Source organism: Corapipo altera, unplaced genomic scaffold (assembly GCF_003945725.1).
Source record: "Corapipo altera isolate COAL_440 unplaced genomic scaffold, ASM394572v1 51, whole genome shotgun sequence".
NCBI classification, from domain to species: domain Eukaryota; kingdom Metazoa; phylum Chordata; class Aves; order Passeriformes; family Pipridae; genus Corapipo; species Corapipo altera.
Window position 1 is genome coordinate 5,285,440 of NW_020884892.1, and position 15,331 is coordinate 5,300,770.

At 39.8% G+C, this 15,331-nt stretch overlaps 1 protein-coding gene across 2 annotated transcripts in view; it reads left to right on the forward strand.

Annotated features, from left to right (window-relative positions):
• Positions 1–15,331, forward strand: part of ADCY8 (adenylate cyclase 8) — a 124,012-nt gene that overhangs the window by 17,160 nt on the left and 91,521 nt on the right. For both annotated transcript variants that reach the window (XM_027645671.1, XM_027645672.1), the window contains exon 2: positions 14,656–14,805. In XM_027645671.1, the coding sequence (XP_027501472.1) occupies positions 14,656–14,805 (150 nt within the window). The remainder of the gene's footprint in view (positions 1–14,655; positions 14,806–15,331) is intronic.

Consider the following 15,331-nt stretch of genomic DNA (forward strand, 5'->3'; position numbering starts at 1 on the left):
AGTAGTATTGCTGTGTTCCTGCAAGCCCTGGACTGGACTGGCTCCTGAGCTACCACCTCTCACAATTTCAAGTCCTGCGGATCAGTGATGTCTTGTGCTCCAGAAAGAGTTTTTATTGAATACTGAAGTCAGCAGGAGCTGTAATCTCCCAGGGGAGGGATTTTGCCACTCTGAGTGGCCACGACTCTTCCATTTCGGTTGAACTCATTGGAAACTGGAAGGTGAGGGCTACCATGTGCTGCCCACATGCTGTAGATGTATTCTGAATCTGAAATATCTCTAAGTAGCCACATTTTCCCTTCTTGGTGCCACCAGTGAGGTACCAATCTAAGAAAGGTATTTGCTCTCCTAAAAGTCTGAGCTTCTCAGAAACGCGGTAGTTGCACTTCTTCACTGTTTACTAGAGAAATAGAAAAAATGTGAGGGTTGTGGTGTATTTTATATAAACCACCAAGAACTGAAAATTTTAACACACAGACACACACACACATTGTTCTTTTTAAAGCTAGCACTCCATAAAACTGTACTAGTTCTCCAGATTTGTGGTGCTTGTCTCTATACATTGTTCCCCAGTATTTTTTTTTTCTAGTATCATCCTGTGAGGTATTTAAGTTTCCCTGTTCTACTTTTTTTAGTAGTATTTTTCTCCTTAAAAATAATTACAATGATTTAGAGACTTTCTCTTTTTTATAAACTCTTTGTGTAAATACTACATAGGAATATGTCAGAAGGTAAGAAAGAAGGCCAGAATGAATGTTAAAGGTTATTTATGATACTGATACACTGTGAATTTACGGCACAAAAATGTTAGGTTTGTGCTCACATAATGAGTAATTGTGCTGACTTTAATAAACAGATGTGGATGTTCATGAGGATGGTAACATTAAGAAGTAATTTGAACTTATTCTTAGTTTCACCCAGAATTTAATATAGGTTACACACATGGTTACTGTACGGTGTCGATCATGAGATGTCAGCTTAATATCAACAACTACTGTGTTCATAGTGCTGTTTACAGACATAGTTTTAATCACTTTCAGCACCACACTATCAAAGCAAAACAAAAAAAACCTTGAAAAATAGCGCTTGGCTGGGGCCTTATTTTTCTTTAAGAAAAGAAAATATAATTTATTTTCAGTTTGAAACATTTGCATGTACCTTGGGAAGGGTGTATCTGATCAATGCTGACTGGCTGAGTGACAGAACTTACACTGTAGGAACTGATTTCATCCTTGTAGAGTAAAAAAGTTTTAAAATTGGTATCAAGGAGACATAAGTGATTCTCTAGGATATCTGAAATGCTTTGTTTCACTCGTGTTCTGATATCTAACAAATCAAAATTGTTGGAGGCAACTGCTTAAAAAGCCATCAAAGCCAGGAGGCATATCTCCATCAAACAGAGTGGGCTCTGGATTGAATGTTAAACACTAGGAAGTGTCTCAGCCTGTCATTAAATGTGACCTTTGTCCTTACACTTCTCCACAGATTTAACTATTAGAGCTGTTTGGCTTTCAAAAAATGTTAACTAATTGAAGGATCAATTTATAAAAAACTGATTGTCTTTTGCTTTCTTTTTTTAAGCTCAGAGGTAATATTCTCTCCACTGACTGAAATTCCAGTAAGAAATCCACTTTGTCAGCTAATTCTTGGCTGAAATTCTGGAATGGTTTTTGTGCCACAAAACACCTTGTCATCAGCCTTGGTATTCATATGCCAGCATGTCCAAGGCCACACACAATTTCTTTTCAAACACTGGTCTGCTGAGTGCTCCTAAGAAAGCAATGTTTACATATCCTGACGGCAGCTATATTGATTTAAATATTGGATCAATGCTCAGGAAAACCAAACACTGCTTTGTCCAAGAAAATTTTCTTTTGAAGACAATAACCCTCTGTGTGAGTAGGTTAAAACTGACCTTGCTCCAGAGTGACTGTCTTTACACAAAACTGCAAAAATGTGGACATCATTATGGCTGTACATTGGATCAAACCCTCAATGAACGGCACAGAGCTGTTGTGACGTAAACCATCTGGGGGGCTTCTCTTGTTAGTTTATGTCCATCAAGATTTAATAGCCTCCTGCAGCTCTCCCTGGTATCAGCAGGATTCATTATTCAACATCAGAGACAGCAGTTTTGTCTTGTGTCATTTATTTAATATTCCATGAACAGAACAGTTTCTGTTTCTCATGCTTACACAAGCAGGGAAAACAAAGGCATGGTTTGTATTGTCAGGCAAGGAGAATTTGGCCAGTGGTAAATATCAGGGTTTGATATTAATCCTATCCTTGTTTTAAACCAGAGTAAGCCACCACCTTCAAAGGAATTAGTCCTAGGTCACACCACCGTTGTTGCAGAATGAATCCTGACCTATATGTCTCTTCTGCTAGCAAAGTGTCAGGAGAAACCTAATCCTTCATTATTTATCTGGGGTGTATTCTGCAAGCCAAAGGACTGAATCAAATCTTTCCCACAGTACTCTGTACTTTTGATGTCAGTTTGACTTCTTCTAGCTCACCACACTGAGGCATTCACTGTGACTAATAGCAAAACAACACCCACAGGTTTCACAAAGGAAAATGTTTGTCCTTGCCTAAGTCTCTGAGATAAAGTTTTAATCCAGCTGGTCTGGAATGTTGTAACTTCTCGTGGCTTTTGTCTGGTACATTTCCATCTGCTCCCATGTCCCTTCCCTATTTTCTGTCCAGGATGTCTCCTGATAGTTTAAAAAAAAATAAGATAAAGCAGAGTTAAAGAAAATATAAATAACGTTTAGATATTAATAAAATTCCTGTTTAATCCTGAGTGATTAATGTCTTCTGCTGTGCCTAAGCTGTGTTCGGCTCACCTTCTGGAGGACAAAGGCTCCTGGGCCCTATTACCCAAACCCCAACCATTCTAAAGTTTTCCTTGCAAGTTCATCCGTATCTTCATGGGCTCTCCATTTCCTGCGGTCCCTCAAAATCATATCAGCACTGTTTCTCAGTGTGGTTAAGGATACATGAAATTCTGTGTACACTGAAATCAGACTATAACCTACTGCCTTTATTGTCCCCAAGATTTTTCCAAAGTAAGGACAGGTTTCATGTTTACAGCCCAACATTAGCATCAGGGATAGCTGAGAAAATGAGAATTTGGGTATTTTTCAAGGGATATTTGAAGGTTTTACTAGGAAAGGAATCTAAAATTGGAATTGTTGAGTTCTACCTTTTCGTGGTTTTCAGGAGATCACCACAATCAGCAACAAATCAAGATACCAAAGGAGAAAATAAACACAGAGAATATAAATTTTTACTGGAGTTTTCAGGTCACTTTTCAAAAGATAATTTTAAATGGAAACAGAACAGCCATAATGAGAGAGAAGATATTTTCTGTATTTTTTTCTGGGCTAGCAAACCTTAAGCCACTTCTAGGAACTTTAAACTTATTCTTGTCTCAGGTGTCAATCAGCTGTAGATTCAGTGGGCAAACTCTGTTACCAGTTACACCTGTGCAAAATGGCATCCACTTATAGGTGCAACCGTGGGGAAAAGCTAGTCTTGTCATTGGTCTGCTGTTAAAAATGCTGATAATAAAATGTAAAGAGCTTCTGTTTCCAGCATTGTTTTGGCTTTTTTTTCTGGGGGGGGGGGGGGGGGGGGGGGGTGAATAGTTTAAGAAAAGAACAGCTGTGGGGGGTGGTTTGTTTGTCAGTAGGTATCACTGATTAACACACAGAGCTGATTAGTAGAGTTTCCCATCAGAGTAGAAACAGACTTTGAAGGACAAGGGTTGTTTGGAAAAGGACATTCAACACTTTGATATCCCTCAAGCATTTTTTTTATTACCAGTATTTTCAGTATTATTTCAGTTAAACCTATTAACTTTTTAATAGGTATTATTGTCACTCTCACACAGACTGGAGTGCCTTTTGTAAGGTTGTCTATTTCTTGTTAAGTGTCCAAGAGTAAAGGAGGGCAATGAAGGTGGTGAAGGGCCTTGAGGGGAAGCCGTATGAGGAGCCGCTGAAAGCACTTGGTCTGTTCAACCTGGAGAAGAGTAGACTGAGGGGAGACCTCATTGCAGTTACAACTTCCTGGTGAGGGGCAGAGGAGGGGCAAGCACTGATCTCTCCTCTCTTGGTGACCAGTGACAGGACCCAAGAGAATGGCTTGAATTTGTGTCGGGGAGGTTTAAGTTGGATATTATAGGAAAAGGTTCTTCCCCCAGAGGGTGGTTGGGCACTGGTACAGCCTCCCCAGGACGGTGGTCACAGCACCAAGCCTGACAGAGTTCAAGGAGCCTTTGGACAATACTCTCACACACATGGTGTGACTCTTGGGTCCTGTGCAGGGTCAGGAGTTGGACTTGATGATCCTTGTGAGTCCCTTCCAAGTCAGCATATTCTGTGATTCTCTGATTCTGTAAAGATCATTATGTTCTGCTGTTACTTTCTTTTTCCATTGCAATACCAAAAGGGAAAAATGTTTGCAGAATCTTGCTTCTCTCTTGCTCCTATGACCACAGCTTGGTAATTCAGAGTAAAACACACAAGATCTGGACTCACATAGCTAGGAAGAAAAATGAAAAACTTCTCTTGTGCAGTCTGTTGTTAGAGCTTTGTAAAATGCACTGAAGCAGGGTCACCTGCACACAAATCATGACAATTGCCAGTTCCATTGGGAACAGACAGGGAATATGGCCTGCAGCTAATTTCTGGGATATGGATACATTTGAGCAGATGAAAACAGCATTAAGGTATGTCAGAAAAGATGAACAGCTGTCAGCCCTACAAACATAATTATTGCTCACTCAATTTTGACATCTTTGGATAAGGGCCATTATTCAAAGGAATAAAAACAGCTGTGCAGAACACCATCCCAAACCCACTTAGCAGAAATGCACGCTACATAATTTTGTTTTCCTTAAAATGTGGTTAAACTCTTTCCAGTGCTGCAAAACAACTATGATGAAGGTTCTTTTTTTCTTTTTCTATCATTACTCCTAATCAGCTACATAATCTATTAAGGGAACTACTGGGTGTTCTTCTGCTTTGGCTATCTTGTATTAACTTAGGTAGAACTATTGGTAATCAGCCATTGGAATGGGTTGCCCAGGGAAGCGGTGGATTCTCCGTCCCTGGAGGATTTTAAGATGAGGCTGGATGTGGCACTTAGTGCCATGGTCTAGCAACTGTGGTGGTAGTGGATCAAGGGTTGGACTTGATGATCTCAGAGGTCCTTTCCAACCTGTCTGATTCTATGATTCTATGATTGTGATAATTTGAGGAAAATTTCCAGAAGTTACTTTCACGTTAGACATTCTATTTTTGGTTGACCAGGCTCATCCTAAAACTCAGTGATGCTCTCAGACTTTTCTAGATCATGTGTCAGCTGGAATTTTTTGTCACTGAGATGATTTCTAATGCCTGATCCCCAAATACCGGTATATCTCTATTGGGAGACAGTTATTTACAATTAAGATATCCATGCATGTAATGCAAGGGCAAAAATTAACATTGGGTAAGGATAGCTTAAAAAAAACCCGCAAGCACTACTTTTGATTCTTAATATTCAAGGATATTGTGGGTGTACTTCCCCATTTCAGATTAATTTCTTTTAAATCTTTGGTTAGATGTTGTAACTTTTATTCTAAATAATTAATTTCTATAGTGGCTTTAAATGGAATGTGGGCTTCTATTGAACATAATTACTTTGGTATTTGTTTTGAACAATAAATATTAATCTTGTAAAGGAGGTCAACTTCTGCACAGAACCATTGAATCATAGACTATTCTGAGTTGGAAGGGACCCACAAGGATTATCGAGGCCCAACTCCTGGCCCTTCACAGGATGATCCCCAAGAGTCACACCATGTGCCTGAGTGTATTATCCAAATGCTCTTTGAACTCTCTTGGGCTTGGTGCTGTGACCACTGCCCTGGGGAGGCTGTTCCAGTGCCCAACCACCCTCTGGGGGAAGAACCTTTTCCTATAATATCCAACTTAAACCTCCCCTGACACAGCTCCAGACCATTCTCTCGGTTCTCTCTCTGGTCACCAAGAGAGAAGAGATCAGTGCCTTCCTCTCCTCTTCCCCTCATGAGGAAACTGTAGACTATGATGAGGTCTCCCCTGTCTCCTCGAGTGCCCTCAGCCACTATGGGTTCCTCTCTAGGCCCTTTACCATCTTTGTAGCCCTCCTTTGGACCTTTTTTAATAGAGTTATATCTTTCTTATATTTTGGCTCCCGAAACAGCAAACGGGTCTCAAGGAGAGGCTGCACTAGTGTAGAACAGAGCAGGACAATCCCCTCCCTCGCATGGCTGGCGATGCTTTGCCAGATGCCCCCTAGGACACAGTTGGCCCTACTGGCTTCCAGGGTATTGCTTACTCATATTCAACTTGCCATCAGCCAGGACCCCCAGCTCCCTTTCTACAGCCCTCTCCCAGGTGCAGAATCTGGCACTTGTCTTTGTTGAACTTCATACGGTTGGTGATTGCCCAGGTTTCTCTGCAACTTGTCTGGGTTTCTCTGCAGGGTCCCTCTGTCTTCGAGAGAGTCAACAGCTCCTCCCAGTTTAGTATCATCAGTAACAGAAAAGCGAAGGGAAAATTTTAAAGTCGGACAGAGCTTCATGAGTCTGAAATATGAAAGTGCAGAAAGGGAAACCACAGCTGCTTTACGTTTCCTTTTGAGCAGCGAGCTAGGAAATACTATCACTTCATTTCCTGACTTTTCCTGACTGCCACAGGCTGCTTCTAGTGTGTTCTCTGCTGTGAAGACATTTGTGCTGTGCCTTGTTTTTTGCTGGTTTTTGTGTGTTGTTACAGGATCTACTCCTGGTTAAACAGCACAGGTAATTTAAAATATTTCTGTAGAACATGTGCTGTGGTTTCGAAGTTATATATATTTGGAGAAAACAGATTCCTGTCTGAGCCTTTTATGCTTATTTATAAACACACTAAATGAGGTGATGTTTTTGGACAATAAAATGATGACATCTGGAAGGTTTGGCTTTAGATTTCTTGTTGTAATTATCCTGCACTACAGCTCTCTCTGAGTAGAGGGAGAAGGTACCTAACTAGCACACAGAAAACACTGAATGAAGAGGGTTATTCGTGTCAAAAAGATAAGATTGTTCTTTGTAAATGGTAACATTTCAGGTATCTGCAGGTAATAGCACCCTGTGTGTAAAATGATAACAAAGGAGGGATGTGCTGCTCAGTGAACAGGGAACATGATCACCAGATTTCATTGCATAGTTCAGGATCATTTCCTAGATGAGGGTCAGATAGTTCAGCAAAGTACCCTTAGCCATGGAGAACAGTTACTAAAAAGTGAAGATCATTTACCCATCCCTGTCCATTCTCCTAAATGCATGGGCTATGACCCTGCCACTGACATTGTCCCTGTCCTGTCTATTCACTTTAACATCTATAAAAAAAACCAAAAAAACACCTAAAAAAGGTTATCCAAAGTTCCAGAATAACTTTTTTTTAATTAAAATTATTCCTGAACTCTAAGTTATAGACAAACTTGAAGGGAGTTAGAGGACATGGGCTGAAAATTTGGGGCTGCTCAATGGCACTAGCAGGGTTATGTATTTCCTTGACTGCCTCTGTGCATCACTCCAGCTCTGTCAACCCCATGTGTCGGATATGATATGATTGATATATTATATGATATGATGATATGATTTCCTTGAAAGATCTCTTGTACCACACCATCTTACAAAAGTCTTGCCATAGTTGGTAGCTGACTTACCAAATTTGTATGATTTGAGCTACCTATAAGCAACTTAATCAGAAATTTGATTGCCTGTATTTCTAATAGATTCAGTGAGAAGAAGAAAGAAATAGCTCTTTTTCTAATAGAAAATTGGACTCCTGTTCTGAATATTAAAGATACATATTTTCAAACTATGTCTTGAACTGGAACAATTGATTTTATGAAAACATGTCATTATTCAGAATGAAAATGGTGTTTGTTTTCTAAATAATAAGCAGCACAGGAGCAGTAGGCATGTTAGGATATTCTGCAATAGGATGGAGAAAATTGTGTGTGAAACCACTCGCTCTCACTGAAAGTAATTTAATAATTTCTTTTGGTACATCTTCTGTTTTGATAGGGCAACCTGGCTTGCAGTATGCAGGTTTCATGCACCTTAAAGGCCAGACTGTGTCCCTAAGTACATAGTAAAGACCTCTCTAAAAGCAGCAAGATCAGTCTTCTCAAAAGGTCTCAGCTCTCCTAGAGGCATAAATAACATCTGAGTTTTTGAAGAACCAGCCAATGTTCCCGTGGGAGCTGTGCACAGCTGAACCACAAAACTCAGTTCTAAACACAAAATCAGATGGTGACACTGGTACAAATGGCTCCTTTCACATTTAGCAAATCAAGGGTGGGTGGGGTAAAGCACTGCTCTTAACCATCATAGTGTGGGCTTGACTAAATTTACTATGAATAAACATTATGCTATTCTCCATCTCTGTCTTCTCAGGGGTATGGTGTATTTCTGTCTTTCAGTGAAGTGTGTATATGTAGATCAGACAAAAAAGTAGCACTCACTCCAGCTGTAAGTAGGAGTTAAACAGCTGTTTTACTTATGCACTGGAAAATATAGAGGATCAGGGACAGAGGAGCTTTCTGGAAAGCCACGGAATCAGTTTGGCACCTTTGCAGGCCAGATTGGTTTCCAATAAAAGCTGATGGAGAAGCACCCACAAACTAAAACAAACCAAATACCCTCCTACCGTGGCCACTGGCATTTAGCAGTCAGACACAGGAGAAGTCAGAAGGAGTGAACCTGGAGAATAAAAACATGATTTACAAGGTGATTTAACAATAAGGCAGCAATGATTTCAGTTTAATGAGTTGGCAGCAGTGCCAGCTATGAATGTTCACGTGCTTCCTCTTCCCGTGGAGGCTGTGCTGTGAACTTAATCAGACAACTGTTCTAGATACGAAAATCACTGCCAGCGCCAAATGTTTGTTTTTCAAGTTGGCCAAGTTCCCTGATATAATTCACAGTATGGTCCCACAAATAATTGATCTGGCACAACAAAGGGGAAGCTGTACTGAGGGATCAAGGTGGGCAAGAGGCAGTGCAGAGAAACAGGTACTTACCAGTTTCTCTGCCAAGAGCTTTGATTCATAAAACCATGCTCTCAGTGGGAAATGGAGGCTTGCTGCAGCCCAGCAGTGAGAGAATGGTAAAGTCTGTGCTGCCAGATGTTCCTGTTCTAGACAAAGTAGAGCATTTTGGTCTTCTCATGCAACCCTCAGTTCATTCCTGATGATCAGTTCTTATACCAGCATGTTATTTTCCCTTGATTAAACACAAGGAAGAGGGTGATGGAGGAGGGAGAGAAGACAATGGGTTTTCTGAGACATTTTAATTATAAAAAACACAACCTTTTGGTGAGCTTCTATTTTTAGTTAAACAAGTAATGATGAATCAAGACGCTTCTTCGGTCTTAATTATCCAATAATAATTACTATAGCAACCAGTTGTTTTATGTGGCACATGCTGAAAACCTTCTTAAAGAAGCACAACACTTTTTACTTTTCCAGCTTTCCCAAAGCAGACAAGACCGACTCTACTCTGTTCTGAAGCCAATCCAAAATTAGAAAGCAAAATAGGGAAATAATTAAATAATTTCCCACCAGCTCATTTTAGGAACTAATGAAATTCATACACTTTAGGATTGACAGACCCAAAGACTGTCCAGCTAGACAATACATTGAAAACCATTTTTTTGCTTCTCACATGTGTTTTGGTGACATCAGCCCCAGTACTACTCTGTTTCTGTGCAGCAGAACAAAATTACCTGTTGAAGAGGTTAATAATAAGTTTATTTCTGCAGAGCTCACTAAGGTGTCTTTCTGCACTTGAGGTAGTAACACACAAGTTCAGTGTCCTTCTGGATTTCAGAATTGTTTCTAAACTTTATCAGCCTTTTCTCCGCTGCCTCCACTGTGCTTTCCATGTGGATGTATGCTGCTGTTGGCTCAACTTCATGATGAAGACTGCCTGTGGCAATTGCTGTCTTTTAGGGCCAGCTATCAATCAACACATTTCCAACCCATTGGGTTTGTTGAATGTTCATAATATTCACTTTTCCTTAGGTTAGGGGCTCTTTGGAAGTGCTGAACTCAGTCAATCTCTACACACTCCATAAATGTCTATTAGTGGCTGGCACATTTCAAAACAAAAACTCATGGCAAAACTAAAACAGAGTTCAGTTATGAATTTTGAAGCTTTGAAAATTCTGGCATTTGCAAACACTTCTTTAACTTGTCCCCAGTCATTCATAAACTCACAAGATTCTGTGTAAATTCCAAATGAAAGCCAACTCAATTAGGTGCTCTGATAGCAGAAATGCCCACAAATTACTGTTATGTCTAGTCCGGTAACTCACCTGTGCTCTTCTGAACTTCTTGTTTCCTGAACTACATCCAATTTTGTCTTTAAAAACTGTCTGTGACTGATTACCTACCACTTCACAACAGGCTTGGGAGCTACCTTACCATATTTTCAATGAGTTTTCCTTTTCCTGTTCTCTTGCATTACTATACTGTACCTACTTTGATTATAACTTCTTCCTGACCGGCTGTGTCCAGTAACTTTTAATTGTTCCTTTGAAATCTGCTGGTTCCCAAATCAGCTCAAAATGTTGACTTGGTTTCAGTTGTCTTGGCAAAGCCCTTCTAATACAATGAGTAGCAGATACATATGAAATTATTTGAATCAACATGTGTTGTCAAATTTAAACTAAGCTTATTTGTCTGATTTGCATCCTCTCCTTTCATAATATTCCCATAACATGGAAACATAGCTAGTTTCCATACTGATTTTGCAAAGGGCTCTGAGGTACCTGTATGGAGGGCACTTTATAAATGTAAATTTATTTAATAAGTGAACTAAGTTCTTATTCTCCTCTTATGAGAAATTAAAAGCAGAGTTTTGGAGTAAGAATTTCAATGTTTGCTTCTTCTTGGGCCCCTCACTTCATAAAGGATGCTGAGGTACTGGAGTGTTTCCAAAGGAGGGCAACAAAGCTGGTAAAAGGTCTAGAAAACTTGTTCTATGAGGAGCAGCTGTGGGAATTAGGGTTGTTTAGTCTGGAGAAGAGAAGGCTCAGGAGGGACCTCATTGCTTTCCACAACTACCTGAAAGAAGGTTGTAGAGAGGTGGGAGTCAGTCTCTTCTGCCATGTCTCAAGTGAAAGGACAAGAGGACATGGCCTTAACTTGCACCAGGGAAGGTTTAGATTAGATATCAGGAAAAAAAATTTCCCTGAGAGAGCAGTTAGGCATTGGAATAAGTTGTTCAAGGCAGTGGTGGAGTCACTGTCTCTGGAAGTGGCCAAGAGACATCTGGATGTGGCACTTGGGGATGTTTTAGGGGTGATTATGGGGCTGAGATTCTTGAAGGGCTCTTCCAACCTTGATAATTTTGTGATTTTATGATTCTAAGTATTTCAATGATCTTGTCAAGTAACTTTCTTTAGCTCTGTTCATCCTATTATGTGATTATGTGCAACTGCACGTTCAGCAGAAATAGTGGCGATTGTGTTACACAGATATTCCAAGGCAGTTGGTGATGGGTGTCTTCTTAGCATTTAATAAATATTCAAGAAGCAGACCTCCTCAGAGCCCCATTTAACATCAAAATATATCATTCACGGCTTTTTAGGTCACTTGATGTGTCTACTACTATTGGTTACAGGAGTGCTGTGCAAGGTACAAATAGACTTACAAACGTTGTGAAAATATTTTCTTCTTTTCGCATTGTACCCTCTACCATACTATGTGAGCATTGATTATTTTCAGGTGAGTCAAAAAGATACGTACATCCTCTAAAATCAGTCTACCCTGGCTTGTAGGTTGTAGAAAATAACCTAAGAATTCTGGAATTGGCCCTAGTAAGCCCTAGGAAAAAGGAGTGGCAATGAAGGATTCAAGTCTCATATGTCTTTTTTATTCTTTTATTAAAATGAGCTACTAATTAAAAATTAGTATGCCTTGCAACTTATAGTGCTTTACTCTTTGGATTGCTTTCAATCGGACTAGTAGGTGTAAGAAAAGCAGATTCTGCCTCTGCATAAGCTGTTGTTTTACCTGTAACATGTTTTCCATTATTCCCTTTGTCCAAATCAAATTATGTGCTCATGAAATCTAATTGAAGGCCAAATTCTAATGCATTTGCTCTAAGGAGATCTGCTGAAGTGAGTGGCAGTAGTCCTGAGTGTTAGCAGAGACGGGTGACTGAACTCGGCTCACGAGGAAATTGCAACTGAATTTGTGAGCAAAGGAGAGCACCTCGACAATTTCACTGTGGAAATGCACATTTTAAATATTCTGAAGGGATTTTCTTTTTTTTTTTTCATCCTCTAATCTAGCTTTCCTAGTGTGTGTGAACACCAATTATCAGTTCATGTCGAAGTTAAAAGTCAGTTAAAAAGGCGTGAAAGGCTGACTCCTCCAGCCACCTACAGCTGATTTCAGTTGTCCTGCTGAACAATGCAATTCTGAACTAGTACTAATCTCATGTCAGCTCATCATACGCCTCCCAGTAGCCTGCACCAGAAAGGAGTTATGTCATAGCTGAATTAATTCATTCTCTGATTTATTTTGGAGCAAATGCAGAGAATGCCTGGGGGAAGCTGGCCAGTCCAGGGCAACCTGTCTCCAGTAAAACAGGGTAAGGCAGATAACAGGGGAAAAGCAGTAAGCACGGAGGTGGAATAGTGATAAACACAGAGTGACTAAAGAGTCTCAAATTCCTCCCTTTCAAATAGTAAAAGTAAGGGGTTATATTTTAAGACAGTAAAATCAAGAATGGTGAGAGGCAAATGAATTGGAAATGATTAGTCACTGTTTATAACCATAATGCAGCACTCAAAGCTGTGAATTAAAGCAAAAAAAAAAAAAAGGAAACATTTTTATCATAAAGTGCCTAAATAAATTGTAAAAATCTTTGTTACTGAGTGTCATAGGGACCAAAAGTACAATCAACTTGAGAAAGGCATCAGAAAATTGTGCAGCACTGGGTATACCACATCTAGCTGTAAACTGCAGGATCCTGGAGGCCAGGAAGGTGCAAGGATCATGCTAATCATTCCCTACTTCTCACAAGCCTAGCCTAGACATCTATTACTGGATAAAGTTTAACAAAACTTCATCTGAAGTTAGGATATGCATTATTATTTGATCATAGCTTATCAACTGCAAATTAATTCCCTGTACTATAGTAGAACAATACTCCATTTCAGAAATATGGCAATATATAAAGTTGAAGTTTCTTCTAGATGCATTTGGTTTCATATCAGACCTCACTTTCAAACCCACGTGACTGTGGGGATTGCAGGTCTGAGTCAAAGCATCGCAATGAGATTAGAGAGTCTTCTATTAGGACAAACAACACTTGGATTTTGGGAAGACTGATTATTAGATAATGTTAAGAAAATACGACATCTAGCCCAAAATGTTCTGCAATCACAGATTACTGGAGCATTCAAGACTTTTAACAAAACATCACTTAAAGCTTGCTGTACTCTTGTACATATTATCTGCTGTTTTATCCTTGTACTCTTACCTGAACACTCTGTGTTTTCACTCTGTGTTTACCTGAGCACTCTGTGTTTACCAGAGGCAGTATTCTGAATGATGAACACCTGATCTGTCTTGGTGTGGTAGTTCTGGTGTTGTTATGATCCTGTAGGTATCAACCAAAGCTATCAGAGCCTGGGTGCCTTTGAAATCTCAACCAATAACAAGGATGAGATATTGGATAAAGTGCTGAGATTCCATGTCTGTCCTGTCTCTAGTGCAGTCAAATATTGCCAGTTTCTTACTCACTTTCCCAAACAATCCTCCCTTCAATGGTGTTGATGTGCCCTCCCTCAAAAACATGCAGAGCACAGAGAGATATCTGTGAAAGACAAATAAGCCACTGAAATTTGCACCATCCAAGGATCCACTCCCATTTGGCTCTTTTGAGTTCACATGGAAAAGGAAGAAGCTGTGACGCACAAGGAAATATTTTCTACAAGGAAAATGAGTTCAGCTCTTATGTAGACTTCAGCAAAGAAAAAGTGTGTGTACACAGGCAATGGCTAGGCAAGAATTTAGTTATCCTTTCAGCTTCCCCTGTTGAATGGTTCAGAATTCACATTGTGGAAATTCATGCTTTGGCATCAGCTGAAAATGAATTTACATAATTTGGTCAATAATAACACAATAACTAGTATCACTGATACTAATTCTTAGTTAACTGACATTCTTTGTTTTCCTTAATATGGTTTGCTTCCCAAACTAAGCCATGGAACAAATCACAAAGTTGCTCTTGCAGGACAGGCAGTGCAAAAACAAATTGTTAATTATGTTTGTAATCAGTCCTGGTGAGAGCTCTGTGAGTCAGTTTTTGGAAATATCATTTGTGGTTCAACTAGAGTTTAATCCCCCAAATGCTCCATATCTCATCCTCAAGGCAGATACAATTTTGCAAGTTTGATACCTCTACTTAAGATCTAAGAGATTCTTTTACGTAAACTTTCCTAACTGCTATTTTTGCAGCCTACAGAGCAGTCATTCTCTCTGTCTCTTTCTTTTTTTTAAACAGATATTTTTGCTTCTCCTGTCTAATCAAATCTTATTTGTTGTTCATTGCAGATAGCAGCTCAGGCAGTGTTATTTATGTGTATGAACACTGCAGGAATCTTCATTAGCTACTTGTCAGACAGAGCACAACGTCAAGCCTTCCTGGAGACCAGAAGATGCGTAGAGGCCAGACTGAGACTAGAGACAGAAAACCAGCGACAGGTATTGGAGAAACAATCCTATTTTTGTATTAACTGGTATTGATAATTGTACAAGACCGGGCTTTTGTCTGGACCTTGCTGACTCCAATGTGATGCCACTTGATCTATGCAGGTTAAATTAGTTTTATGCTGTTATTTTGCTGGTGTGTTTTGCTTGCGAGTTGATATGACATCCTAAAGATTTTCACTGGGAATCAGGATGAATAGAGAGTGGCTCTTCATTGTCCTTTCCCATAGAAGAGACCATCAAATGAAACAGCAACTGGCAGGTGTTAAAAAAACCAGTTCTTTACACAAGAGGGACTAAGCTAGGGAACTTTGTGTTTCAGAGTGTTGAGGATAGTAAAACTTGTATTAGTCAAGTGAAGGATATTCAAGAACCATCTGGACGCAATCCTCTGCCACGTGCTCTGGGATGACCCTGCTTGGGCAGGGAGGTTGGACCAGATGACCCACTGTGGTCCCTTCCAGCCTTACCTGTTCTGTGATTCTGTGAGTCTGTGAAAACCAAGTTCCTGGAAGTGAAC